The 25,865-nt window shown below is 59.5% G+C and overlaps 10 protein-coding genes across 10 annotated transcripts; 3 read left to right on the top strand and 7 right to left on the bottom strand.

The window, feature by feature from the left end:
* Positions 1-64: 64 nt before the first annotated feature.
* ACA1_266330 (uncharacterized protein) lies at positions 65-2,887 on the top strand (the record flags this gene model as incomplete). The annotated part of the gene is made up of 7 exons (XM_004341445.1): positions 65-213; positions 332-737; positions 819-1,572; positions 1,711-1,784; positions 1,894-2,032; positions 2,180-2,571; positions 2,672-2,887. The coding sequence occupies 7 exons, from the start codon at positions 65-67 to the stop codon at positions 2,885-2,887; spliced, it is 2,130 nt and encodes a 709-aa protein (XP_004341493.1).
* A 216-nt stretch (positions 2,888-3,103) lies between these two features.
* Positions 3,104-6,579, bottom strand: ACA1_266320 (LIM domain containing protein; the record flags this gene model as incomplete). Its single annotated transcript, XM_004341444.1, has 11 exons — positions 3,104-3,643; positions 3,743-3,848; positions 3,916-3,980; positions 4,107-4,238; positions 4,322-4,558; positions 4,669-4,752; positions 4,854-5,769; positions 5,865-5,970; positions 6,035-6,119; positions 6,188-6,343; positions 6,460-6,579. 11 exons carry the CDS (start codon positions 6,577-6,579, stop codon positions 3,104-3,106), a joined length of 2,547 nt encoding a protein of 848 aa, XP_004341492.1.
* A 512-nt stretch (positions 6,580-7,091) lies between these two features.
* ACA1_266310 (uncharacterized protein) lies at positions 7,092-7,952 on the bottom strand (the record flags this gene model as incomplete). Its single annotated transcript, XM_004341443.1, has 1 exon — positions 7,092-7,952. The coding sequence occupies one exon, from the start codon at positions 7,950-7,952 to the stop codon at positions 7,092-7,094; it is 861 nt and encodes a 286-aa protein (XP_004341491.1).
* Positions 7,953-8,019: 67 nt separating this feature from the next.
* On the bottom strand, positions 8,020-11,376 carry ACA1_266300 (viral a-type inclusion protein repeat-containing protein; the record flags this gene model as incomplete). The annotated part of the gene is made up of 1 exon (XM_004341442.1): positions 8,020-11,376. One exon carries the CDS (start codon positions 11,374-11,376, stop codon positions 8,020-8,022), a length of 3,357 nt encoding a protein of 1,118 aa, XP_004341490.1.
* Positions 11,377-11,504: 128 nt separating this feature from the next.
* On the bottom strand, positions 11,505-12,200 carry ACA1_266290 (Hypothetical protein; the record flags this gene model as incomplete). The annotated part of the gene is made up of 1 exon (XM_004341441.1): positions 11,505-12,200. One exon carries the CDS (start codon positions 12,198-12,200, stop codon positions 11,505-11,507), a length of 696 nt encoding a protein of 231 aa, XP_004341489.1.
* Positions 12,201-12,546: 346 nt separating this feature from the next.
* On the bottom strand, positions 12,547-15,780 carry ACA1_266280 (RhoGEF domain containing protein; the record flags this gene model as incomplete). Its single annotated transcript, XM_004341440.1, is given in 9 exon segments — positions 12,547-12,752; positions 12,829-13,026; positions 13,123-13,225; positions 13,239-13,439; positions 13,539-13,644; positions 13,736-13,812; positions 13,901-14,139; positions 14,219-14,354; positions 14,434-15,780. The coding sequence occupies 9 exon segments, from the start codon at positions 15,778-15,780 to the stop codon at positions 12,547-12,549; spliced, it is 2,613 nt and encodes an 870-aa protein (XP_004341488.1).
* Positions 15,781-15,979: 199 nt separating this feature from the next.
* On the top strand, positions 15,980-17,615 carry ACA1_266270 (uncharacterized protein; the record flags this gene model as incomplete). The annotated part of the gene is made up of 7 exons (XM_004341439.1): positions 15,980-16,084; positions 16,177-16,245; positions 16,347-16,553; positions 16,656-16,771; positions 16,878-17,008; positions 17,155-17,338; positions 17,456-17,615. 7 exons carry the CDS (start codon positions 15,980-15,982, stop codon positions 17,613-17,615), a joined length of 972 nt encoding a protein of 323 aa, XP_004341487.1.
* Positions 17,616-18,050: 435 nt separating this feature from the next.
* ACA1_266260 (HEAT repeat domain containing protein) lies at positions 18,051-20,965 on the bottom strand (the record flags this gene model as incomplete). The annotated part of the gene is made up of 10 exons (XM_004341438.1): positions 18,051-18,329; positions 18,402-18,707; positions 18,855-18,969; positions 19,061-19,169; positions 19,240-19,466; positions 19,559-19,659; positions 19,751-19,903; positions 19,998-20,129; positions 20,298-20,386; positions 20,497-20,965. The coding sequence occupies 10 exons, from the start codon at positions 20,963-20,965 to the stop codon at positions 18,051-18,053; spliced, it is 1,980 nt and encodes a 659-aa protein (XP_004341486.1).
* A 620-nt stretch (positions 20,966-21,585) lies between these two features.
* Positions 21,586-22,499, top strand: ACA1_266250 (uncharacterized protein; the record flags this gene model as incomplete). The annotated part of the gene is made up of 3 exons (XM_004341436.1): positions 21,586-21,934; positions 22,051-22,234; positions 22,340-22,499. The coding sequence occupies 3 exons, from the start codon at positions 21,586-21,588 to the stop codon at positions 22,497-22,499; spliced, it is 693 nt and encodes a 230-aa protein (XP_004341484.1).
* Positions 22,500-22,697: 198 nt separating this feature from the next.
* Positions 22,698-25,841, bottom strand: ACA1_266240 (HEAT repeat domain containing protein; the record flags this gene model as incomplete). Its single annotated transcript, XM_004341435.1, has 12 exons — positions 22,698-22,825; positions 22,949-23,123; positions 23,195-23,494; positions 23,604-23,724; positions 23,814-23,931; positions 24,005-24,201; positions 24,301-24,410; positions 24,513-24,650; positions 24,741-24,931; positions 25,044-25,148; positions 25,298-25,652; positions 25,719-25,841. 12 exons carry the CDS (start codon positions 25,839-25,841, stop codon positions 22,698-22,700), a joined length of 2,061 nt encoding a protein of 686 aa, XP_004341483.1.
* Between the last annotated feature and the right edge of the window lie 24 nt (positions 25,842-25,865).

Genomic DNA, 25,865 nt, shown 5'->3' with positions numbered 1-25,865 from the left:
TTTCCTTTTTCTTCTTGCGGTTTTTTGATTTTCGTTATTTTTTACGCCAAGAGTCCGCGGCAAGATGTGGGACATGGTGCTGCTGTTGGTCTACATCAACTTGTTTGGCGCTGTCGTCTACGTTTTGCTTTGCGGCCAGCAGGACTGCCACCGCGACACCTTCATCGAGAAGTGTAATTCTTTCCTTCTCAGCGGATGTTTCGAATCTCTAGCGTACCTCCCCTCCACCTCACTTTATTTATTTATGTATTTATTTTAATCATATTCTCTAGTGTCAATTTAAAAGTTCTTTTTATTTTCTTATTTTCTTATTAATATTTTTAAATGGCAGGAGCGTGTGCGGAAACGTGTTTGGCAAGAAGGCGCGGTCGAGAATCGACGCCATCGGCGACCAATGCTGCAACAAGCCCAACCCCATCTTCCAGGCACCCACATCACGCACACGCACACGCACACGCACACGCACACGCACACCATCCTCTAACTTGTGTCGTGTGTCGTGTGTCGTGTGTGTCGTGTGTCGTGTGTCGTGTGTGTCGTGGTGTGTCGTGTGTCGTGTGTCGTGTGTCGTGTGCCGTGTGTCGTGTGCCGTGTGTCGTGTGTCGTGTGTCGTGTGTCGTGTGTCGTGTGTCGTGCCTACAGATTCTGTACTTGGCGTGCGTGTTGGGTCCATTTATTTTCTTCATCGTTACCTCGTGGCACTATCTCCCCGGCCCCTACGCGCCCGAGTACCACAAGTGCGTACTCTCCTTTTTATCATCTATTTTAATTGTTATTTATTAAGAATCTAATTTTTCTTTGCGTGGGCGTACCCCCAGGTATCTGTCGTTCGTGTTGGTCGGCGGCGTCATCGCCATCTACTTCCACGTTTGCCGCTCCGATCCCGGCCGAATCACTCCCGCGTACCTCTTCCATACATGCACACGCACACACGCACACACGCACGCACACACGCACACACGCACACACGCACGCACACACACACACGCACGCACACACACACGCACGCACACAACACACAAGGCAGGCACGCTTACACATTTGTCAATTGGTCGTGGTCGTGGTTGTGGTCGTGGTTCAGAACGTTGGCGCTCTACAAGGACAACTATCCATACGACGGGATTCTCTATGAAGAGAAATTCTGCAAAACCTGCCAACTGCCGCGGTACGCATCTATTTTCCTCTTCTTCTTCTTCGTCATCGTCTTTGTCTTCTTCTTCTTCTTCTCCGTCGTCGTCTTACCGCGGCCCGCACGCATAGGCCGGCGCGATCGATGCACTGTCGCATCTGCAACTCGTGCGTTTCGCGTTTCGACCACCACTGCGTGTGGATCAACAACTGCGTCGGTGAACGGAACCAAAAGAAGGTGCGCACACCACACACTCTTCCCCCTCTCCATCACTCTCACCATCCTCACACGTGTCGTTGGTCGTGTCGTGTCGTTGGTCGTGTCGTTGGTCGTGTCGTGGTGTCGGCACCAGTTCATTGCGTTCCTGTTCGCCACGGCGGCTCTTTGCTTCTACGGTTTCCTGGTGACCAGCGGCATCGTGGCCGGCATCGTCGAGCAGCAGGGTACCCTTTCACGTCTTCTCTCACCTCACCACAGCTCTCCCACCACCCCGCGCGTGTCGTGCGTCGTGCGTGCGTCGTGTTTGCCGTCGTGCGTGTCGTGCGTGTCGTGCCGCTGTGCGAATAATATTATATTTTCAGGAATTCTTCGCTACGTCATGAAGAACAGGACCACCGGCGAGATCACGCCCATCTCCTACCCCACCATGTTCGTGGTACGTCTTTTATATCCATTCTATTTTTAATTATTTCTATTTAGCATTATAATTTATGAATTAAATTCCATTTTAAAATAATATTAATAATAATAATAAATGGCTGCAGATTATTTTGTTCGAGGCCGGGTCGGTGGTGATGGTGGCCTTCTTCTCGGTCATCATGGGCATCGTCCTCTTCCTCTTCGCCCTCTACCACGTCCACCTCGTCCTCTCCAACACCACCACCGCCGAGACCTTTAAATGGGGTACACTCGCCCTCTGTGCCCGCCGCAGCAGTGCGCGTGTGTGCGGTGTGTGCGTGTGTGTGTGCGGTGTGTTCGTGTGCGGTGCGTGCGTGTGTGTGCGTGTGCGTGTGTGTGGCGTGTGGCGCACATGCTCACGGTGGAATGCAGGCGATTTGAAGCACGACGTCGAGGTGGCCAAGAAACTGCTCAAGAAGATCGACGACAAGAAGGCGGATACGAAGAAGGCGAAGAAGACGAACCAAAAAAGCAACGATAAGAAGAAGAAGAAGAAAGGGGAGGTGGACACGTCTGAGAGCGAGAGTGATAACGAGGAGGAGAGCAGCGAAGAAGAAGAGGGCAAGAGTGCGACGAAGAAGAAGAACGAAGACGACGCGCGATTCGGGAGCGAGCTGTACCGCCACCGGAAGGCGCTGACCTACTCCATGCACAAGCGGCTGTCCCAGCGGGTGAAGCTGGACCACATGCAGTGGTTCGCCTTCAAGGCCGAACAACTCGACCGAGGCCAGCAGCCACGCAACGCCAATTCCGCTCACCACCAGGTAGAATTGTTGTTGTTGTTGTTGTTGTTGTTGTTGTTGTTGTTGTTGTTGTTATGTGTGTGTGTGTGTGGGGTGTGTTTTCCTGACAGACGACACACAGAAGCAACAACAGAAGACGGAGGAGGAGCGACGATACGAAGAGATGACAGAGGAGCGGCTCAATCGGGCGTTCCTGAGCGAGCTCCGCTGGCTGGCCGACGAGCTGGTGGTCGACAACAGCTACAACCGCGGATGGCGAGCCAACTTTGCCGAAGTGCTCCACCCCATCTCCGAACGCAAGTCCGCCTCCGCCCGCCACACCAAGAAGCGCAAGTGAGCAGTGAGCTCCTGCCGCTACGCGCGTAGTTGAACGAAAATATTCAATAACATGTTTATTATTACTGCAAGATGCATTTTTTTGTGATAAATAAGAATAATAAATAATAAGCATAAAATGGCTCCTTTCCCTCCCTGTACCCTTTCCTCACATCTTAGCTTCGCCTATCCACCTGACTGTTTGCCTATCGTTGTCGTAGTTGTCGCTTAGGCTGACTTAGTAATGTGATCGCCGCCCGCTCCCGCCCGAGGTGTAGGACATGCTGGCCCGCCTCTCCCGCAGCTCCTTCTCCCTGTCCTTCCCCAGGGAGCCCTTGTCGCTCCTGCCACCATCCCTGTCCCTGCTCCGCTCTCGGTCGCGGTCCCTCGGGTCCCTGTCACGGTCGCGGTCCCGCAGCTCTCGCTCGCGGTCGCGGTCGCGCGGGTCGCGCAGGTCCCTGTCGCGGTCGCGGTCGCTCTCCCTGGCCGTCTGCGATCGGCTGCGGCCGCCGTCCCGGCCGAGACTGCTCTCGCGGTCTCGGCCCGAGCTGTACCTATCACGGTCGCGGTCGCGGTCTCGCGAGCTGTGGTCCCGGTCGCGCTCGCGTTCGCGGTCGAGCGACCGCCACTGCTCGCGCTCGAGGTCGCGCTCGATCTCCCGCTTCTTCCGCTCGAGCTCCTTGACGTAGGCCTCCTTCTCGCGCTCGAGCTGCTCGCGCTTCCTCCGGTCCATGTCGGCCCGGAGCACGGCCTCCTCTTTCTCCTTCTCCCGCGCGAGCTGCTCGCGCCGCCTGCGCGACCGCTCTTCGTCGTCCCACTCGCCCGAGTTGTCGCCAAAGAGGCCGCCGCCGCCGCGGCTGCGCGAGGGGAGCGGCACGCCAGAGGCCGACATGGTCATGCCCTCGGTGAGGCCGCCCGAGCCCTGCATGCGGCGCGACCAGCTCCCGAACTTGTCCCCGCCGCCGCCGGTCTTGGTCTGCCCTCTGTTGTTGGCAGTGACCAAAAAAGTAAGCAATCGATGCGTGTCGTGCGTGTCGTGCGGTGTCGTACCTGAGCTCCATCTCCTCGTAATGGGTACCGCAGAAGGGCAGGCCGTTCACGCCGTAGAAGCCGTCCTTGCCAAACGGTCGGTTGCACGTCGTACACGTCCAGCACGACTGCGTTGTTTTTCCTTCAGTTCTTTTTTCTGTTCGCAGCCCACAAGCGCTCGTGTGGTGGTAGTGGTGGGTTGGTGATGGTACCTTGTGCCAGGCGCGGCCCTCGAAGGACTTGTCGCCGACGCCCACCGGCGTCTCGCACCGCACGCACAGGAGGCCCTTGGCCCGGTAGAAGTCCAGCTGGCAATAGGGCTGGCCCTCGTGCACGTAGTGACCCTGTGGCATAGAACACCAATGGAATGGGGTGGTGAGACTCGTTCACTGTTCGGTCGAAGCAAGACGCCGGCGGAAGGGCGTACGTCTTTGAGTACGGTGTGGCAGCTGACGCAGGCGAAGCAGTGGGAGTGCCACTTCTTGCCCATGGCCAGGGTCACGGTGCTGGTCCGGATCACCTGGCCGCAGCCGTTGCAGCTCAGGCCCGAGGCCTCGGCGTAGTGTTCGAAGCAGAGGGGCACCTCGCCCCGGTGCTCGTAGTAGTAGTCATCAAACTCCTTCCCGCACCGCTTGCACACGAAGCACGTCGAATGGAACAGCTCCTGCGTTGGGTCCCCCAGTAAACGCCCGACCAAGAAGCAGCGAGCGTGTGCGGCGGTGTGCATGTGCGTGCGTGCGTGCGTGCGGTGGTGTGTGTGCGGCACACACGCACCTTTCCGTCGACGAGCAGCATGAGGGTGTTGCCCAGCAGTTTCTTGCAGGAGGTGCACGGCGCGCCCTCCTCCTCGCGCCGTGTCTGACGGCGCAACAGGAACGAACCCACTACAATGTACCAGCCCCAAGGGAGACGCGTCAGTGACACGCACACGCACACGACACGCACACGCACACGCACACGACACTGTGGGTGAGGTATGGAGCGTAACTGGAGCCGGTCGTGCACTCGGCGTTGAGGATCTTGCGCGGGTCGAGCTGCGGCTTGTCGGCATCGGAGGAGCTTCGGTTGACGAGGCCACCGCTGTCACTGCGCACGAGGCCGGCGCCCGAGCTGGGCCTGCCGGCGGCGGTGAGGCCGGCGCCTCCCGCCACCACCGCCGAGCCCGGGCGCTCCTCGCCCTTGAGCTTGAGCAGCTCCTGCTTCAGCAGACGCGCGCGCTCGCGCAGATCAAACTCCATCCGCTTCTTTTCCTCCTCCTGCCGCTCGCGCTCGGCCTCGAGCTGCTGGGCCAGCCGCGTGCTGGCGGCCTCGCGCAGCCGGGCCTGCTCACGCTCGCGCTCGGCCTCTTCGTCGGCCCGACGCAGGTGCTCGTCGAGCTTGCGCCGCCGCTCGAACAGCACGCCCTCGAGCTTGTTCGTGCACTCCTCGACCGTCGCGAACGGGCAGTAGGCCGGATCGCTGCACCCAGCCTTCTTCATCTCGATGTAGGCGTCTTCGGCCAGGGTCTTGCGCTTGAGCTTGCCCTCGTTGATGGCCTTCTCCTGGCCGCGGAAGCTCTCGCGGGCGCTGCGCAGGTTCTCGGCATGCGCGATGATGGCCGGGCCGGGGCCAGGCGGGCCGGCGGCCGACTCGACGTCGAGCGCGCGGTTGGCCTCCTCGAGCTCGGTGGTGGTGGTCTCGACCCACTGACGGAGGCTCTCGGCGGCGGCGACGTACTTGGACATGGCCTGCTGCTTGAGCAGGTTGCGCACCTGGTCGTCGTTGCGCTTGATGGTCATCATGGCCGACCGGGGCAGGAGCGGCGCGCCGAGGCCGTCGTCCGTAATCTGCTTCATGTCCTTCTTCAGCTGCACGAACTGGTTGTGCTTGGCGCCGCTGTGTTGCGTTGTGTTGACGTCCATAGGTAAGCAAACAAGAACATAGTGGGGGACAGAGCTCTACCCAAGAGCAAGCTGGAGAGGGGAAAGTACTTTCTCTGCAGCTCAGCCCAGCGATTCTTGAGATCCTTCATCTTAAATTTGAGGGCAAACATCCAGAACAGGCTGAGGATTTGTTTCACATCGTTGTTGGCGAGCGCTGCATGGGGGGGGGGGAATGAGCAAATTCAAACAAGTTGGAACCAAGGCGACGGCAGGCATACCCGAGGGGCTCACGTAGCTCGAGTCCACGCCTCCATGTACAGTGAAGTGTTCCAACGCGATCGTCAGATTTTCGATGTTATGAATCTGCAAGAGAGGAACAAATGAGAACTGCACCGCCCAATAATCAGAACTCAGGAGGCAGAGTAGCGTACAAGAAGAGTGGGACACTCTTGATGCTTGGCGACCGGGACGTTGGTGAGGATCTCGGCCAGCTGAATCAAGATGAGGCCGTCCGAGATGTCCTTGCCCACGCTCTCAATCTGCAGGCCCCTCCTTTCGAGCAGGAAGTTGGCCCATTGTGTGAACAGCTGAGCAAAGTAGAAGAGAAAGAAGAAGAAGAAGAAGGGGAGAGCACGACATGGAGGACGATAGCATGAGCACATAATCGATCTTTGGGAACACAGGGAAGAGCGGTAGATTGAACCTTGACGAGACGTTCTTCCTCATCGGCCGTGCGCTGTCTGCGCATCACGGTCTGAACGCTATCGCCCCTCAAAAGCGCAGCTTGCATCTTGCGATCGGCGCCCAATATGCTGAACATCATCGTCAACATCAACATAGAGGAGGGGAGGGGGATGAGATCAAGGCTCAAACATTTTCCATATCATCCGTTGGACCCATTCGCCTTGGAGGTCAGTTGAGAGGTATCTCCATACCTCCTTGACTTTCTTTACAGCGGATGAAGTGGTTGATGAACAAAATCGAGAGAAGCAAGCTGGCCTTGGAACGATGCTCCAACGTCAACACGTGAAGAAGGGGTTTTTTGCAACCGTCATTGAGCTCAGAAGCCACCCCTCCAAGTAGCGTGCTAACCTTTTTTGGTGCCAACCTAGAAAGGAAAGATTACACCGTAATGGCCGATACATAACGTTAATACACGCCTCATCATGCCAAGCTTTCTGTTTACTTATTGACATATTGGCCGATACCCTGCCCTACCACTTCATACTCCTCCGTATGAGGAGACTACACCTCTTTTGAGTACCATAAATAAAATAGTATTGCTGGGAGAGTGTATACAACAGGGAGAGAGAGAAAGTGAAAGAGAGAGGGCTCTCACTGCACGGCACAGTCGCCTTCGCTGTCCGCCGCGCCGCCGGCCGCCGTCTGCGAGATGGACTTGCGCGACTTCTTGCTCAGGGGCTGCGCCTTCACGGCGGTCGTGGCAGACGATGATCGGACAGAGTTGGCCGCCATGGGCAGGTTCTCCTTGTCCACTCCTTCCTCAGCTTCTTCGATGCGCTCTTTCCGCTTCGCGCCGCTTGTAGACGAAGATGCCGCTTCCTTGAAGTGCTGCTGCTGAGCTGCCGCCAGAGCGGGCCGCGATCGCGTAGCGGACTCCTCCCGGGTGGCCGGCGCGCTGGCGTCGGCGCCAGCCGTGAATCGCAGTCGCTTGACCTGGCTCGCAGCTGCCGACGTCGACTCCTTGAGCGCCGCCAGCGGCTCTGCGGTGTCTCTTGGTCGCTTGGCCGTCGACAGCGATGACGCAGACGAGGACGACGAAGAAGACGACGACGATGAAGAGATGATGGTCGACCTCTTGGGCTCTTCGCACTCGGAAGAAGAGGGCTTGGAAGAGAGGGTGCTCGACTTCTCCTTCTCGGCCTCGAGCTGACGCTGAGCCCGCTTGAGTCGCGACTCGAGGTTCTTGACCTTCTTCTCGTAGGTTTGCGTGCTCTGGATCATCTCGGCGTAGCGGAGCGCGTACTCGTCGGCCTCCTTCTGCCTTTCCTCCAACGCCCGCATCAGCTCCTCCACTTCCTCGCCAGCGCCGCTGCCGCCTTGGCCCGAGGCGGTGGTCTGGGCGGCCAGTCGTCGGCTCATCTGCTCGTTCTCCGCCTCGAGGGCTTGGATTTGGTCCGCCTTGGCCTGCGTGTCCTTCTCCAGATCTTCGAACATGGCCTCGATCGTCTTCATCTCCTCCTGCAGCTGGAGGTTGTTCTGTAACATGTAACGTGAAAGAGGGTCAGCGTACAGAGGCCTCTTAAGTGGTTGGGGAGAAGGGCGTATGTACATCGACTTCGGTCTGGAGCGATGCGCAGAGCCGCGTCTTCTCGGCCAGCTGAGCCTCCAGCTCCTTTCGGACGCCGGCCACGTCTTCGAGATCGTGCTCGAGCTGTCGCACGCGGGCCTCGCCGTCCAGCTTGATCCGTGTCAGCTCGGCGCCGAGCCGCTCCTGGTCTTGCCGGGCCGCCGCCTGAGCCGCGAGCGCGGCCTCGAGCTCCTCGGTCTGGGTGGTCATGAGCGCCTGGATGTCCTCCATCGCCTTGGTCGTTTCGTCGATGCCCCGCTGCAGCGCTTCGTTTTCCCGCATGGCCTCGCCGAGCTTGTACTCGGCGCGGGCGGCCTCCTCTTGCAGCTCCGCCACGCGCTTGCTCTCCTGGCCCAGCGACTCGCGAAACTCGACAACATCGCGCATCAAGTCGCCCCGTTCGCGGAGCCAATCGTCGCGCTCCCGCGTCAGCGTCTCGAGCTGGGCAAACTCGCGTCGCACGGCCGTGAGCTCCTCCTCCTTGGCTACTTCGACCTCCTTGATCCGCGAGTACTCGCGCTGCAGGTCGTGCAGCTCCACGCGGGTGAGCTCGAGTTGCGTGCGCAGGTCGGTCTCCTCTTCATCGCGCTGCTGGAGTCGGACCTTCAGCTCGTCGACCTGCTGGAGCTGGCTCGTCAGCTCGCCGACCCGGCCCTTCAGCTTGCCGATCCGGGCCTGCAGCTTGTTCACCTGCTGGGTGTACTCTTCCTCCCTCTGGCCCATCAGCGCTGTCATCTCCTCTATCGCCGTCTCGAACTCCTGGAATTGCGTCGGGTCCTCCTTCTCGCCCAACTGCTGGCCGAGACGCTGGGCCTCGGCCTCGCTCGCGGCGAGGGCCGCAGTCAGCCGCTCGACCTCCGACTGCTTGGCCTCGAGCGCGGCCCGCAGCGCGTCGTCTCCGCCCGCCCTGGGCAGGCTCTCCTCGGCCAGCTCACGGAGCAGCTCGCACTCAGCGGTCAGCTGCTGGAGCTTGGCCTCGTTCTGGTCGCGCTCGGCTTGGAGGTCGGCCGAGAAGCAGGCCGTCTTGGCCTGCAGCTCCTCGGCGTACTGGGCTGCCTTGACGTTGGCATCCTCGCGCGTCCTGGCATGCTCGGTCTTCTCCTCGTCGAGCGCCTTGGTGAGCCGCTCCACGGTCTCCTCTAGCTCCCGCGCCTGCTCTCGCAGATCTGCGCTCTCCCTGGTGGCCGCCAGCAGCTGGTTCTCCTTGTCGGCGAGGGCCTGCGAGATGCCCTTGTTCTCGGTGTTCTCGCGGATCGCCTCTTCGGCCATCCCCTGCAGCAGCTCGAAATCGGCCGCCATCTTCTGGTCGCTGACCTCGCGGTTGTGACGCTCGGCGCTCAGCTCGTCGGCCAGTTGGACGCACTTGCCGGCGTTGGCCTTGAGCTCCTCTTCGAGCAGTGCCAGCTTGGCCCTGGCATCCTCGAGCTCGCGTTGAGCCTCGGCCGAGGCGCCGCTGTCGCCTGATGAGCCCTCCTGCTCGAGGGCACGGCGCATGCGCTTCATGTCGTCTTCGGCCTCCTTCAGCTTCGTCGCAAGCTGCTCGCTCTGCCTGGCGGCCACCATCACCTCGTTCTCCTTTTCGATGGCAGCCTGTGCACTGCGCTTGAGCGCCGCCTCGCGCTCATCGGCCTCCTGCTGCAGGCGGTCGAGCTCGTGCCTGAGGTTGGCCCGCTCGCGCTTCGACGACTCGCGCTCTTCGGTCAGCTCCCGGCGCAGCCCGTCGGCCTCGAAGCGGCTGGTGTTGAGCTCGCCCTCCACCGCGTCCAGCTTCTTCTTGCACTCCTCCAGCTTGCGCGCGCCCTCATCCCCGTCGCTCTCGGTGCTCGATCGCATCTCGGCCAAGGTCCTCTCGCGCTCGTGAAGCGACTCGGCGAGCTCCTGGGCACGCTTCTCGGCGATCATGAGCCTGTTGTCCTGGTCGAGCACCTCCTGGCGCAGCCTCTTTACCTCCTCCTCGACGGCGCACCAGGTCTCTCGCTCGGCTTCGAACTGCTTGTTGAGCACGTGGAAGCGGCGCTCGTCTTCGTCGTTAACCGTGCGCATGCCCTCGCGCTCCTTCCGCTCGCGCTCGATGGCTTCCGCCCATGCCGACTTCTCTTCGGCCAGCTTGGCCTCAAGGTCGTGATACTCCTGCTTGGTCTGCTGGAGCTCCTCGTGGCCGGCCTGCAGTTCCTTTCGCAGCTGCTCGGCTTCCTCGACGCCGGCCTTGAGGGCCGCGTTCTCCTCGCGGGCGAGACGCAGGACCTCCTCGGCCTGGTCGAGCTTACGGCGCACGGCTTCGATCTCCTCGGCCTTGCGCATGCTGTCGGTCTCGTCATCAACCACCTTCTGCTCGGCGGCGCGTAGGCGATTGCTGGCCTCCCTGAGCTCCTCGGCCAGCTGGGCTTTCTCCTTGGCCTCGGCCATTAGACGATTCTCGGCCGCCAGCACCTGCTGCTGCAGCTCTTCGAGCGCCTTTTGCTTCTCCTCCAGGTGCGCCCGCTCGCTCTGCACCTGCTTGTTGAGCACGTGCCACTCTCTCTCCTTCTCCTCGCTCAGTTCCTGATATTTGGCCAGCTCCGCCCTCTCCTGCTGCCACTCGCTCTCTCTCCGCTCGTGGACCGTCTTGTGTTCGGCGAACTCGGCCTGGAGGGCCGCGAGATCCTCGGCGTTCTTGCTGTGCTCGTCGGCGAAGCGCGCGATCTCAGCCATGGCCTGGTCGAGCTCACGCTCGATGGACTGGTGCCTCTCCCTCTCGCTCAGCAGCGCCGCTTCCTTCTCTCGCGTAAGCTCGTCGATCTTTACCCTCAGCTCCGCGCATTCGCCGTCGCGCGCGTCCAGTTGTAGCTGGACCGCGGCCAGCGCTTGCCGGCCGTCCTCGATGATGGCCTCCATCTCCTGAATCTCTTCGTCCATCGCTTCCTCCTCGGCTGCCAGCCGGCTCTTCTCCCTCTCCTTGATGACAGCAAGCTCGTCGAGCACGCGCTTCACCGCTTCCTCGTTCTGGGCGACGAGAGAGTCCACGTCTTCCACAAACTTGGCCCGCTCCTCGACCCACCGGCTCCGCTCGCTCTGCAGCTGGTCTTCCGCCTCTTTCCTCGCTCGCTCGCCCTCTTCGATGGCATGCTGGGCGCGATCGCACGCCCTGAGCCGATCCTCCTCACTGGCCGTTATCGCGTTGACCTGTTCGGTGAGCTGCGCGACCTGCTTGTCGCGGCTCTCGATCTCCTGCTGGCGGGCGGCCAGCTGGCTCTCCTGGTCGATCAGCGCCTGCTGCATCTCCTCCAGCAGAGCGTTCAGCTGCGCCTTTTCTTGGGCAACCAGCGCCATCCGGCCATTCTCGCTGGCCTTCTGTTCGGCGATAGTCGCCTGCAGCACGTCGAACTCGGACCTGAACAGCTCAACGCGTAAGCACAAAATGATGTGGTGTTAAGAAAGAGAAGTGAACAAGAGAAATTCTAGTACCTGAGGGCGGCGTGGAGGCGCTGTTCCTCGCCCCTGGCGTCGCGCTCGGCCGTTAGTTGGTTGCGGACCTCCTCCAGGCGCTGCTCGACGGCCGCCAGCTGTGTAGAGAGCTCCTTCTCACGTGCCAGGTGCAGCTCGGTCTTCTCCTCGATGACGGCCCTGAGGGCGGTCACCTGTGCCGCGAGCTCTGCGCGTTCCCGGGAGGCAAACTCGATGAGGACGGTCTTCTCGGCCACCTCGAATTTGCGGATCTCGTTCGCGTCACGCCAACGCTCGCTCTCCTCGCGCGCGAGATTCCTTTCGAGCTCGAAATCCTGCGCGTCCTGCTTCGCCAATTCCAGCTCTCTCTTCGCGATGGCGCATTCGTCCCTCCATTTCGCGATCTCAGGATTGTTGATCAGCTGCGCCTTGTGCTCGGCCTCGAGTTGCGCGAGCTGAGACGCTAAATCGCTAATCGTCGCCTCATTCGCGGCGCGCTCCTTGGCCAAATCCTCTTCGAGTCGCTTCTTCTGCTCGACGAGAGTATCGTGGGCTTCGAGCCGGGCCTTCTGCTCCAGCTCCAGCTCGAGCTTCTTCTCGTCGACGGCGAAGGTGAGTGTCGAGCACAGGCTGTAGTATTTGAGAGCCAGCTCCCTCTCCTGCTCCAACTCTTGTTGAAGCAGATCGACGTGCTTGTGGAGCTCTTCCATCTGTAATGCAAAAGTGAGGTCAAATTTAGCACGTCTCAGGACGGTGAGGGCAAGCATTGAACGCAAACCTGAGCTGGGAGACTCGAGGGAGGCTCCAAGGCAGCTGTGTTGAAAATGAGACTAACCGCCGATGCGGCGACCGCCACAGTTGATGATTGATCCTCGATCTCCATGATCAAGGAAGAAAAAGACGCAACAAAGATTCAGATGCGCCCTCCTCACCACGCCGTGCCAGATGATGAAACTTGCGGCAGTGATCAAAACTGGAAACGCAAGGTCTTGTTTTGGCGCCAAAATTTCGCGCCAAAAAGCTGACGTGTGCAACCGTAATGCAAAACTCCCGGCTTCAGCTACCGGTCGAGCTCTTCGATCTGCTCTGGAGCAGGGAGCTGTTGAAGCGGAGGGAGAGCCGTCGCGACTTTCTTCGCTCGGTGGCGCTCTGCTTCGTCGCCGCCTCTTCCTCTTCCTTCCGTTCCTTCTCCATCTCGGCCTCCAGCATGTCCTTGAGGTTGGGCATGGTGATCGATCGTCGCGCCTTCTTTGTCTCCGCCACTGCAAAGGAAAGAAAAAAGAGAATACAAAGATGAGTGTTGCTCCTCTCTAATGCGTGCGTTGCACCGCAACATACCTTGCGCTCGCGCGCAGAGCTGGTCGAGCTCGTTGACCCACGCCTCCTTCTCCTCGGCGGAAGAGGCTCGGAGGTAGAGCACATTGTCGTTGCCCGACTCCGCCGCTCCGTTCACCTTGGCCCCGCGCGAACCTCTCGACCCTCGCGAGCCGCCACCCGACTTCTTGCGATCCGCCAGCGCAAACACGTTATCGTCGCCTGTAGCACACAACACGTGTAGCCGGGTCAGCAGCGATGGATGCGTTGCATGTGCGTGCGTGCGTGGGCGTAATCACGACGGGTGGTGGAACATACCGAAGAGCAGGGTGAGATCCTTCCCCGTGCTCTGCGTGGTGATGTTCGCCAGCTTGAAGAAGTACTCGAACTTCATCGTGGACCCCTTCTTTACCGTGCAAATCTGTTTTACATACGTCCACAGCACTGGTGTTGTTAGCGCACTGGTGCTTTTCACCATTCAACGCATCCATCACGGGTGCATCGCTCGACGGCTGGCGCACCAGAATGTCGGTGAACAAAATGAAGCAGCGCGGCACAAAGTTGCTGTCGGGCGGCAGGCACACGTCGAGCATGCCCTCCCGCACGAACACCCGGATCGTCTCATCGAACACGTCCTACATACGTATGTTGTGCGTTCATATAGAAATATCACAGGTTAGGTCTTACGCGTCGGCGCTATGTTGAATTCATGTGGCCACATGTGACATACGTACCAGTTCCTTCTGCTTGGACGGGAACGCGAGGCTAGCGTAGATTTGGTACATCCTCTCGGCGCTCTCCTCCCTCTTCCTGCTCTCCACCACCGCCGTGTTGATCTCCCTTTTTGAGGTAGACACCCCCACACGTTCGTTAGCGCGCCACGCTCCTCTTAACGAAGGAAAAAAAAAGAGCACCGGGGAAGCAAGCGTACTTGATGGACGCCAGCAGTTTCTTCAGCTTGGCGTGTTCGCCCGGAGCCGAACACATCATCGTTTGTCGCACCAGGTCCTATTGTGGTGTGTGTGTGGTGTGTGTGTGTGGTGTGTGTTAAAGGAAGAAAGGAGTGAATGCAGCGGCGCTCAACGTTGTGGCGTACGTTGAGAATGAGCTCGTAGCGCGGCAGGCGCTGGATCGGGAGAATGAGGAACGACTCAACGTCCATGCCCGTCTTGTTCATACACTCGTCAAGGAACTTGCGGAAGCGGGAACTGGATCGCTGCAGCTTAATGAGCAGCTCGATCGCCGACGGGTGCTTGTTCACGTAGGTCGAGTAGACCTTCAGGAACGGCATGAATGTGAGGAATGCATCGGAGAACGTGCACCCGCCGGCCTCAGCTGCGTTCAAATCCACAGACGAAACCACATGACGTCAGCAACGACCTCAAGTTCGAAGGTGGTTGGCAAGGGCGCGCACCTCGCCTGAACTCGGCGAGCAGGGCCTCGTGGATGGCGTGGAGCGGCGTCACTCGGCTGAATATGAGGTCGACCTGGCCGGGCGACAGCGCGCCCTTGCCCTCGTTGGCCAGCGTCGTCAGCGGGACCACGAACTCCTGCACATCCACACAAACCCTAACGTCAGTCAATCGCGTGTGTCGTTGGTCGTGTTGCGTGTTGCGTGCTGTTGGGCACCTGGATGATCGTGTTGAGGTTCTTGACGTAGTTGATCTCGGTGTCGATCAGCTCTTGCCACAGCATGTCCGTCCGCTTCTTGCGCTCGGAGCGTCCACCGTCATCCGCCGGCGGCGCACCGGGCGATGCCACCAAGCCCAGCAGATCCGCCTTCTGGAGCGAGCGCCACACGACCGTGGGCTCCATCGAGCGCAGCTTGTGCAGCTGCGCGCACTTCGCATCGGGCGAGGCCGTGCGCGACGTGGTCGGAGCCGAACCGCCACCGCCGCCGCTACCAGCAATCGACAAGTCTGCCCAACCGCGCGGCGACAGCCGGAGCTCGTCCTTGCTGCACCCACTCTCGTCATTCTCCTTCGGCAGCGGCAGCTTGAGCCGTTCATCGTCAACGTCGCTATCGTCGCCGTCGTCGTTGCCATCGACCGCATCAGCGACTTCGTCATGGTTATCGCCGCCGTCGTCGACAGGGCCGGCCTTGGGGTCGAAGCGGCGTCCCTCGTCGGACAGGCTGAGCTGCTTGAAGTGGCCGATGGTGCACAGGACCACGTCGGCGCTGCCCGACCGCTCCCACTCCTCTACATCGTCCTCGGCCGCCATGAGCGCGTCGCTGTCCGAACCGCCGCCGCCAGCATCTTGTCGCTTCTTCTTGTTGATGCTGGATGATGACGACTTGGTCTTCTTCTTCTTGATGGGCGTGTCGGGCAGATCGTTCCAGGTCAGGGCGCCGGCAAGGCGCGATGCCGAATCACTCGATTTCGACTTCGCTGCCAGACTGATTTTTCCAGACGACGCAGAGAACTGGGCATTCGAGGCTGCGTAGCCATTTGAAGATGGCGAAGTAGTGGAAGATGGCGATGGAGATGGAGATGTAGAGGAGGCAGATGATGAAGAGGCGATGCGTGGGTTGGGCAGGGTGGCCGCGAGGGCCTTCAAGTTCTTTCTGGTTTTCTTTTTTTCCTCTTTACTCTCTTTCTTTTTCTTCTTCTTCTTGCTGCTTCCACTTTCACCGTCGCCGTCTTCTCCATCTTCGTCTTCCTTCACCTTTTTGCTTCCCTTCTTCGTCTTCTTCCTGCTGTTAGCGAGGCTGCTCCCGCCGCCCGATTTCTTCTTCTTTTTCTTCTTGCCGCTACTTCCATCGCCGTCGCTCTTCTTCTTCTTCTCCTCATCTTCTCCATCCAAGGCACTATCCTTCGAGACCTCCCCTCCTTCTGTTTCATTCTTTCCAACCTTTCCGTCATCTTCATCGTTCCCCTTTGGCTTCTTCTTCCGTCGCTTTCGTTCTTCGCTTTCGCTCTCCAGTGCCTGCTCGAGTGTGACCGCGCCCTGTGGTGGATAGAGCTCTCCTTGCATGCCTCCTTCTTGTTGATGGCCGTTTGTGTGTTTCGGGCTACTAGGTGCCAGGGACCATATAATTATATAATAAAATAAATAGGATTTTTCCCTTTTTGTTATTCGTTTCAACAAAAATGGACTGGAACCGAAATAGTACCCACAAAAATAAAACAATAAAAAAACAACAAAATAAATAATTAAATACTTCCATCTCGAGATGTTTGTGCCGAAGACGCCGCTGGGGCGGGGCCTGGCGCTCTCCGCGCTCGTGGGTGTGGGCGGCCTCGGGTGGACCTCCTACCGCCTCCTCTTCGCCCAACCCGTACACGCTCGCTAATCTCAAATTCGTGTAAAATCTCCAGATCGCAAGATTTAACCTCTAATCTCTTTTCTTTTTTTTTCTCATCCCAACAGCCCCAAGTGTGGGAGAAGCACGTCGTGCCTCACGGACCCTTGGTTCCCCTCGCCGGCAACCTCTGGCAGGTACTTGCAACGTGTGCCGTGTGCCGTGTGTGTCGTGCCGTGTGTGCGCCAACCCACTTGCCAACCGCAAGCGCGTCTCTGCGGCACTGGTCTGAGCACAGGTGACCGGTCGAGTGGAGCCCAAGTCCGACGCGGTGATGAGGAACATGGTCGTCTATCGCCTTCCTCGCTCCGACGCAACTCAAGACGACAGCACCGAGCCACCGGCTGTCGCCCCCATCTCAGCTGCCAGCTCCACACCGGTCGAGCCCAAGGAAGAGAGCCGCGAGGAGCTCCTGCTCCACAGCGTCATCGCACTCAGCGACGAGGTGCGTGTCGTGTGTGTGTGTGTGTATGTGTGTGTCGTGTGTGTCGTGTGTGTCGTGTCGTGTGTCGTGTGCACTGTGGTGACTGGTTCCTGGGACGAACAGGGGATGCAAGAGCTCGACAACCTGGGGCGTGTCAAGTACATTCTCGTGCCCTCGCCGTTCCATCGCCTGGACGCCGCCGTCTACAAGCAGCGCTACCCCGATGCGCAGGTCATCTGGTCCGTCTCCAACGCAGTCTGACCAGACGAACTGGCTGACTTGAATTGTACGAAACTGATCTGGGTCTGTACGTGGGGGGTGTGGGGCGTGGGGTGGGTCGGGCAGCCCCAAGAGCATCCGCAAGCAGGTGTCGAAGGTGGTGCCGGTGGACGCGGTCGTCGAGGACGTGTTTGGCCACGATTACGCCTCGCAGGGGCTCAAATGCTACACGCCTGGCGCTGGTCTTTACATTCCTGGTACCTCATGCGTGTCGTGTAGTTGGTGCGTGTGCGTGTGCGTGTGCGTGTGCGTGTGCGTGTGCGTGTGCGTGTGCGTGTGCGTGTGCGTGTGCGTGTGCGTGTGCGATGGTGCTGTCTTCTCATTCAGTCGTGTGCTTCATCAGAATTGGTGTACGAGCTGCCTTTGAAAGAAGAGAAGGACGCGACGAAAGAGATGGCCACAGAAAGCGACAAGAAAGCGCTGGTGTTCTGCGATCTCGTCGCCAACGTCGCCGAGGGTCCTTTCAACGTGCGAATTCTGGGCATCGTCACCGGGGGCAACAACCCCGTCGTTCCCTGGATGCCGCGGTACCTCGACACACTTATCAACATGACTTGACTTTTCCACCGCACACGCACCACCGCACACGTACCACCGCACACGGTCATCAAATCTGAAGCGTGTGCGGTGCGTGCGGTGTGCAGGTACTTCTTTGTGCGGGACAAGGCGCAGACAAAGCGATTCTTGGAGACGCTCGGTCGGCGAGACGACATCGGGCTGCTGGTGATGGCGCACGGCGAACCGGTCAAGTGCGGACCCGACGAGATGAAGCGCCACTTGGCCAACCTGGCTGCCCAATTCTAAGCCATCAACGAAGACAAGTGTTGAATACATCAAAGGGCTGCAATGGCTGCGCTGACTCTTTCCTGGAGGTCTGGACACTGTTGGATCAAATCGTGTACCGTCGAGCTGGCCATCTGCGTGACAGGCCAAGGGCCTTTAGCATTTCATAGGGTGGGGGACAACCGTCGACAATAATTAATCGAAATTATCCAATCCTGTGCTGTCTTTGATTTCTCTTGGCCAGTAAGCTTTTGCCATCACTGAAAGAAAGAATTTTTTCGCTTTTTGAATTCTTTTTTTTCTTCAGGATTTAAGAAGAAACAGTATGCAAAGGGAGGTCTGAACTATTTAGTTGGGTGTTGTACCTCGTCGGGGAAGGCGGGAGCGGTCAGGAATCGAACCGTGCATTGCATAACACCGGACCGGCAGTCATCATCCAAGTCTGTGTGGAGGGTGTCATTCGTGTCGGCTGAAGTTTTGTGATTGTCGTGTCGTGTGTCGTGTGCCGTGTGTCGTGTGGTTCGTGTTGTGTTTATGTTCACTCTTGTCTTGTGAAGGGCGGGTGGCGATACGTGGCCAGAGCCCAAGCAGGAAAGTGATGGCGCACAGGTCGTGGCCTTGGCGGTGCTCTTCGATCGTGTCCATCAGGGCTGCGCAGGCCAATTGCGCCCTCGGTGCCTTGTCCCGCTTGAACCACTCGAGCACGCACTCCATCACCTCCGGCAGGCGGTTCAGCTGCGCTCACCGCCAATCACGAACCAACTAATTAATAAACATTAAAACTCCGGTTCAGCTGCTACCACGCACCGGAATGTGAGCGATGCCCGCGAGGTAGCCGAGGAATGCGCGTTGAACCGCGGCCTGCGTGAACTGTGTTTCCTCCGCGGCGAGCTGGCGGAGGAGGGCGAGCGCGTGGACGAACACCTGTGGAGCCGTAGCATCTTCTGCTGCTGTTGGGCTTGGTGCGGGGCTGTAGCGGCGCAGTTCGCTGGAGAACAGGACCAGGAGGCCTTCATCTACCAGACGCGACAGTCGGTCGTGGTCTTGTTTGATCGGCGGACTGCTCGCGAGCAGCTCAGTTATGGTGCGACAACATCTGAGGCGCACTTGGGCCTGGCCGAGGTGGGTGGTAGACACAGATCCACAGTGAGCGCATTCCCTGTGTTGTGTGAGAAAGTGTCGTGCGTGTGTGCTGTGCTGTGCTGTGTGTCGTGTGTGTGTGTCGTGTATGTCGTGTGTCGTGTGTGGAAACCAACGAACCACAGGATCGTTGAGCGTTGCAACGAGGAATGCCCAGTGTTCCTCCACGAAGGCTTGCATCTCGTTGTGATCCCAGACTAGCGCCATGACCCCAAGCAGCACGAGACCGCATTCGCTGTTGCCGCACCAGTGGATCAGTACTAACGACATAACAATGCGCGCGACAAAAACGCGAGAGAGAGCACAGGTCTGTGGGCCCTGCGCACCGGAGCTGCCAGCTGCACTCGGGCACCAGCTGAGAGGTCGTCACCTTGCTCATAGCTCGCCACAGCGGCTCGCATGCAGTGAGCTGGGAGACCACCATGGGCAGCATCACTGTGTAGCGGAAGAGAGTGAGAAGTCCAGTGGTGCCCACCATCACGGGCACCAGAAGGAGGGAGTGTACCGTCGTGCCGCTTGGAGCACTTCTCCTCGCGTTGCAGTGTGGTCCGGCACTCGTCGAGGAGATCATGCAGCTCTGGCGGGAGGCGCTCCAGCAGGTTGACGCGGTTGCCGGTGGCAGGGTCCCAGCTGCGTTCGTCGTAAGCTGCGACGCGGGCGGCAGCGAGTCGCAGCAGGCTTTCTACCCCCGGCTGGCTGCTCATGAACAGCCGGCTCACCGCCTTCGCAATCCTATGTGGTCGGCTCCGTGTAGGTTATGTCGTTTTCGTCGCGCGTGGGTGGCGTGTGCGTGTGCGTGCGCGTGTGCGGTGTGACGTGCATACATGCAATAGAGTTCATCCACACCACGGCCCTGGTCTTGGTAGTGGTTACTGATGCGGTCAACCATCGAGATCGCCGCGGCCACCACCCGCACGTCACAGTGCTGTCCTCGAAAGAGAGTGAGTGAAAGATGTAAGAGGCCAGGCTCGTGGCAATCAATCCTTCATCACACGCGTAACCGACCGCACGCGTACGTTCAGACCATGCGGCGCCGCGTCCACGAGAGACTCGAGCGAAATGGTAGTCTGGCCCACTGTGGGCACGGTCAAATGATGCTCCGTCACAGCTCGATAGAGCTGGGCGAGCACATCAGCGTCGGTCTCTTGGGCGCAACGCTCGACCAGGCCCTGGCGGAGGTGTTCGGGTGGGTGGTGCGTTGAGTGGGCTCGGCTCTTCTGCGTAACGGGTTGCTTGTCGACATCACCGGGGCATCACACGTACCTGGACAAGGCCGGGACACTGGAGCCGAACCAGAGTTTGGAGCGCGGCGCAGCGAACGCGGGCGTCAGCTGCCCCGTGGAACAGGCGGCGCAGCTGGTGGAAGGTCCTGGAGCTGCTGATATCTTCTGAACCCTGGGTCAGCGGTAGCAGGCGAAAGAATGGAGCCGATGCAGCCACGAATTTAACGGCAGCTGAGATGCACACAAGACGACACGACACGCGACACACGACACACGACACACGAAGCTGCCGGTGAGCCTGGAGGCGAGGAGAAGATAAGATAAGAGAAGCACCAATCACCACCGTGGTGTGGGGGTGGTTCAGCAAGCACGAGGTGAATCGGTCATCGAACGCGTCAAGGCCTCCTTCGTCAAGAGTGCCTTTGGAGCCTGTGCTTACGAGCGCGCGCGCGCGCGGCCATGGTGAGAGTGCCATAACGCCCACCAAAGACAAAGACGCAATGTACGACACACAGCGCAATGTACAACACACAACTGACCCTGCGCGGCGCCCGTGTGTCGAAATTGCTGGAACATCAGCAAGATGCCGCCCAGTAGGACCACTGCGGCGCTCTTGCCCTCGGGCTTGTCTTGTGCGGCGGCGGCGGCAACCAAAACTCTTGCCCAGAGGCGCCGTGAGACGGCCAAGACCGGCTCATCGCACTGCTCTCCACACAGCTCAGGCCGCGGACAGTCGCCTCTGGACGCGATGGCCGCGGTGAGCAGCAGCCCGGGTCCCAGCACGCACAGGGCCTCCTCCTTGTCCTTCACATCTTCTTCGTCATCATCCTGCGCGTCGTCATCATCGTCGAAGAGCCACCGCACGAGCGCACGGATGACAGCGCCCCCCCGATTGTCGGTCTGACTCAGAAGAGTCGCCGCGGCCGGAGCGAAGTGCCTCTCCACCTCGCTTCGGTCCTGTTCCGTCCAGCCCTTCGGACTACCGTCCAGCCACTGCTGCGCCCGCATTTCCGGGCTCAGCCCTGTGCGGCACGCTCGCCATGCGGCCAACATATCTTTGTTTGATTGATTGAGTGCCCTCGTGGGTGGAGAAAAGGCGGTGGTTGGAGTGGGGGGGGAAGCCCGAAAGCAGGAGTGGAAAAAAAGAAAACGTTTTAACAACAATAAAAATAAAAAGAATTAAATTAATTACTAGTTGGGCAAGCTTTGGCAGCTGAGGAGGGACGTGGGCAGCTGCAGGGGCTGTGACGACAGGCCGTGGCTGGCCTGGGGCGCTGGCGAAACCAGTGGTGCCGCTGGCGGCAGCGCTGCCACGGAGGTGGTGGGAGGTGCACAACCAGGCAGGTCGAGGGCACTACTACTGGCAGCCGCGGGGTGGGGCGAGGCCAGGGCCAGGCGCGACAAGAGGACCATCCACCGGGGCGTCGCGCTGAGCCGCTGCCCCGATGCCACATTGTGGGACGGCTGTGGGCCATGGCACGGGTGAGTCGCACGCAACACATCTGCGACGCACACAACACCTACACGCGGGAGATAGGGGTACCTCGTGTATCTTTTCGAGGCGGTGAACCATCTGGTGCCCGTTGAGGTGGCTGAACAGTGCGCGCAGGTTGTCGCCCTCCTCGAGTATGCGCTCCTTGTCCATCACCAGCAGGCTGGTGGCTTCCGCCGTGTGCCGTTCCAGGAACGTGCACGACAGCTGCAGCACTTCCGCCAGCGTGATTGTGTCTTTGGGAGAGAGAGTGTGTGGTGTGTCGCGGTGTGTCGTGGTGCGTCGTGGTGTGTGTGTTGTGTGTGTGTGTGTCAGATACTGCTCACGTGGGGCGTGGGGTGGTGGGTCGGGCAGCCCCAAGAGCATCCGCAAGCAGGTGTCGAAGGTGGTGCCGGTGGACGCGGTCGTCGAGGACGTGTTTGGCCACGATTACGCCTCGCAGGGGCTCAAATGCTACACGCCTGGCGCTGGTCTTTACATTCCTGGTACCTCATTCGTGTCGTATAGTTGGTGCGTGTGCGTGTGCGTGTGCGTGTGCGTGTGCGTGTGCGTGTGCGTGTGCGTTGGTGCTGTCTTCTCATTCGGTCGTGTGCTTCATCAGAATTGGTGTACGAGCTGCCTTTGAAAGAAGAGAAGGACTCGACGCAAGAGATGGCCACGGAAAGCGACAAGAAAGCGCTGGTGTTCTGCGATCTCGTCACCAACGTCGCCGAGGGTCCTTTCAACGTGCGAATTCTGGGCATCGTCACCGGGGGCAACAACCCCGTCGTTCCCTGGATGCCGCGGTACCTCGACACACTTATCAACATGACTTGAGTTCTACACACCGCACACGTGCCACCGCACATGATCATCAAATCTGAAGCGTGTGCGGTGTGTGCGGTGCGCAGGTACTTCTTTGTGCGGGACAAGGCGCAGACAAAGCGATTCTTGGAGGCGCTCGGTCGGCGAGACGACATCGGGCTGCTGGTGATGGCGCATGGCGAACCGGTCAAGTGCGGACCCGACGAGATGAAGCGCCACTTGGCCAACCTGGCCGCCCAATTCTGATTCTTCATCAACGAAGAAGAAAAGTGCTGAACACAAGTTTGGGGACTTGGTGCATCAAAGGTCTGCACTGCGGCCAATGGCTGCGCTGACTCTTTCCTGGAGGTCTGGGCACCGTTGGATCAAGCCGTGTACCATCGAGCTGGCCATCTGCGTGACAGGCCAATTTAATATTATTTTTATATATGGAAAATCTATTATTTATTTATGATGATATCTATTAGATATAATAATATTAGATTGGTGTTGTACCTCGTCGGGGAATCCGCGAGCGTCCAGGACTCGAACCGTGCATTGCACCACACAGGACCGGCTGTCCACATCAAAGTCTGTGTGGAGCGGGAGGGTGTCATTCGTGTCGTGTGTCGTGTGTCGTGTGTCGTGTGTCGTGTGTCGTGTGTCGTGTGTCGTGTTCATGTTCACTCCGTCTTGTGAAGGCGAGGTGACGATACGTGGCCAGAGCGCGACCAGGAAAGTCAGACCGGCACAGATGGCGCGCAGGTCGTGGCTCCGGAGGTGCTCTTCGATCATGGTCACCAGTGCTGCACAGGCCAACTTCGCCCTCGGGGCCTTGTCCCGCTTGAACCACTCGAGCACGCGCTCCATCACGTCCGGCTGGCGGTTCAGCTGCGCTCACCGCCAATCACGAACCAACTAATTAAGTAACATCAAACTCCGGTTCAGCTGCTACTACGCACCGGAATGTGAGCGATGCACGCGAGGTAGCCGACGAACGCGCGTTGAACTGCGGCCTCCGTGCACTGTGTTTCATTCGCGGCGAGCTGACGGAGGAGGGCGAGCGCTTGAACGAACACCTGTGGAGCATCTGCTGCTGCTGTTGGGACTCGCGCGGGGCTGCCGCGGCTCAGTTCGCTGGAGAGCAGGACGAGAAGGCCTTCATCTACAAGACGCGACAGTCGGTCGTGGTCTTGTTTGCTCGGCAGACCGTTCGCGAGCAGCTGAGTTATGGTGTCACAACATCTGAGGCGCACTTGAGCCTGTATGGGGGAGGGTAGGCGCAGATCAAAAGTGAGTGTCACGACACGCAACCGATGTCATGTGAAAACGTGTGGGTCGTGCGTGTGCGTGTGTTGAACGCCAACGAACCACAGGGTCGTTGAGCGTTGCAACGAGGAAGGCCCAGTGTTCCTCCACGAAGGCTTGCATCTCGCTGTTCTTCCACTCCCAAACTTGCCCCATGACCTCCAGCAACAGGAGCCCACTCTCACTGTTGTTCTCCAGACAAAACGGCCAAATCAGGGTGCATACAATATAATAACGATAAACAACTGGACGGGTCGTGACGACCCTGCGTACCGGAGCTGCCAGCTGCACTCGGGCACCAGTTGAGAGGCCGCCACCTGACTCAGAGCACGCCACAGCGGTTGGTGTGCGGGCAGCTTGGAGGTGATGCTGCGCGCCTTATAGGCGCCCACTGCGGCGACCACCGAAGAAAGCGAGGAAGAGTGAGAAAAGCCCAGCGCCACGGTCTTCGAGCGAGCGTGTACCGTTTTGATTCTGCTGCCGTGAGGCCCGGCACTCGCCTATGAGATCTTTCAGCTCTTGCGGGAGGCGCTCCAGCAGGGCGCCGTTGCTCTGGTGGTGGTGGTGCTCGTAAGCTGCGATACGGGCGGCAGTGAGGCGCAGCAGACTCTCGACCCCGGGCTCGCTGATCATCTCCAGCCGGCTAACTGCCCTCGCAATCCTGTGTGTGGTTGGCTCTGGTTTGGTTAGACACGTGTTCGTCTGCGCGTGCGGCGCTGTGTGCATGTGCGGTGGTGCTTGTGGGTCGTGATGGGCATACATGCAACAGAGTTTATCCACGTCCTCGCTACGGTCCTGCCTTTGGTAGTGGGCCATCATGACGCAAACTACGGTTGAAATTGCTGCGGCCACCACTCGCTTGTCGTAGTGCTGACCAAGGGAGCGAGAGCGAGAGCGAGTGCGAGAGAGAGAGATATAAGGTAAGTCGCGCCTGCTCACTCCCTCAAAGCATGCAGCCAACTCCACGCGTACGTTCAGACCACGCTGGGCCACATCCACTACAGACTCGATCAAGTGGAACGACTCCTGGCTCACCATGGCTTGGCCATTGTGATAGAGCTGGGTCAGCACCTCAGTGTCGGTCTCTTGGGCGCACCTCTCCAACAGGTCCTGGCAGTGTGGTCGGGTGGTGTTGCGTGAGTGGTGAACTGCGTGACTAACAGGTTGCTGGAGTATAATCACTCGGGGTGCGTTGCGTACCTGGACAAGGCCTGGACACTCGAGCCGAACCAAAATATGGAGCACGGCGCTGCGAATGCGAGAGTCTGCTGCGCCGTGGAACAAGAGGCGGAGCTGCTGATAGGTCCTTGAGCGGCTGACGTCTTCTGGAGCCGGACCCAGCGGGAGGAGGTGAAAGACCGGAACCCAGGTGGCCAGGCAGTGGACGGCCGCTGCTCTCCGACACACAACATCACCAACACACGTGCAGTTGTAGCCAAGGTGAGCGAAAGAGAGAAGAGACCAAAAAAATGAGCATAAAATGGGTGGGGGCTAGCGTAGTACCAATGACCGCGGTGGTGTTGGGGTGGTTGAGCAAGCACGAGGTGAATCGGTCATCGAACGCGTCAAGGCCTCCGTCGTCAAGAGTGCCTCCGGCCAAGTTGGAAGCTGTGGTCCGAATGACAGACGCGGCCATTCGCATCAGAGACACGCACGCACATGACACGACATTACATGACCCGAACACGACACGCACACGACACGCACGAGACACACCACCGCACACACTCACACAACTAATGGAACGACACGCTCACCGTCACTAGCGGCGCCTGCGTTTCGGAGCACCCGGAACATCAGCGAGATGCCTCTCAAGAGGACCACCACCGCCACTGCGTTACTGCCGTCGTGCGGCTGCTCGTGTGCGGCGGTAACCACCCGCGCCCACAGGCGCCGCGCCACGGCCACGACGCGCTCCTCGCGCTGCCGGAGCTGCCGCGCCCGGTGCTCGCGGTGGCGCTGGCGCTGGGCAGCCACGAACTCGAGCGTGAACTGGGCCACCACCGGCGGCGGGTTGGGGTCGCCGCACAGCTCGGGCAGCGGGCAGTGCCGTGCGCTACGGATGCCCGTGTCGAGCAGCAGCCCGGGTCCCAGCACGCACAGGGCCTCTTTCTTGTCCCTCACATCTTCGTCATCATCGCCATCATCGTCGTCAGTGTCGACGAAGAGCCACCGAACGAGCGCCCAGCTGACGATGTCGTGCTGCTGCGGGTCAATGACGGTCGGCCCGAGGAGGGTCGCGGCAGCCTGACGGAAATGGGTCTGCACCTCGTGTCGGAAATGGTGCGTCCAGCGCTGCATTGTCTGCGTAGGCATTTCTTCTGG

Source organism: Acanthamoeba castellanii (assembly GCF_000313135.1).
Source record: "Acanthamoeba castellanii str. Neff unplaced genomic scaffold scf7180000084770, whole genome shotgun sequence".
NCBI classification, from domain to species: domain Eukaryota; phylum Discosea; order Longamoebia; family Acanthamoebidae; genus Acanthamoeba; species Acanthamoeba castellanii.
This window is presented reverse-complemented; position numbering and strand designations above follow the sequence as displayed.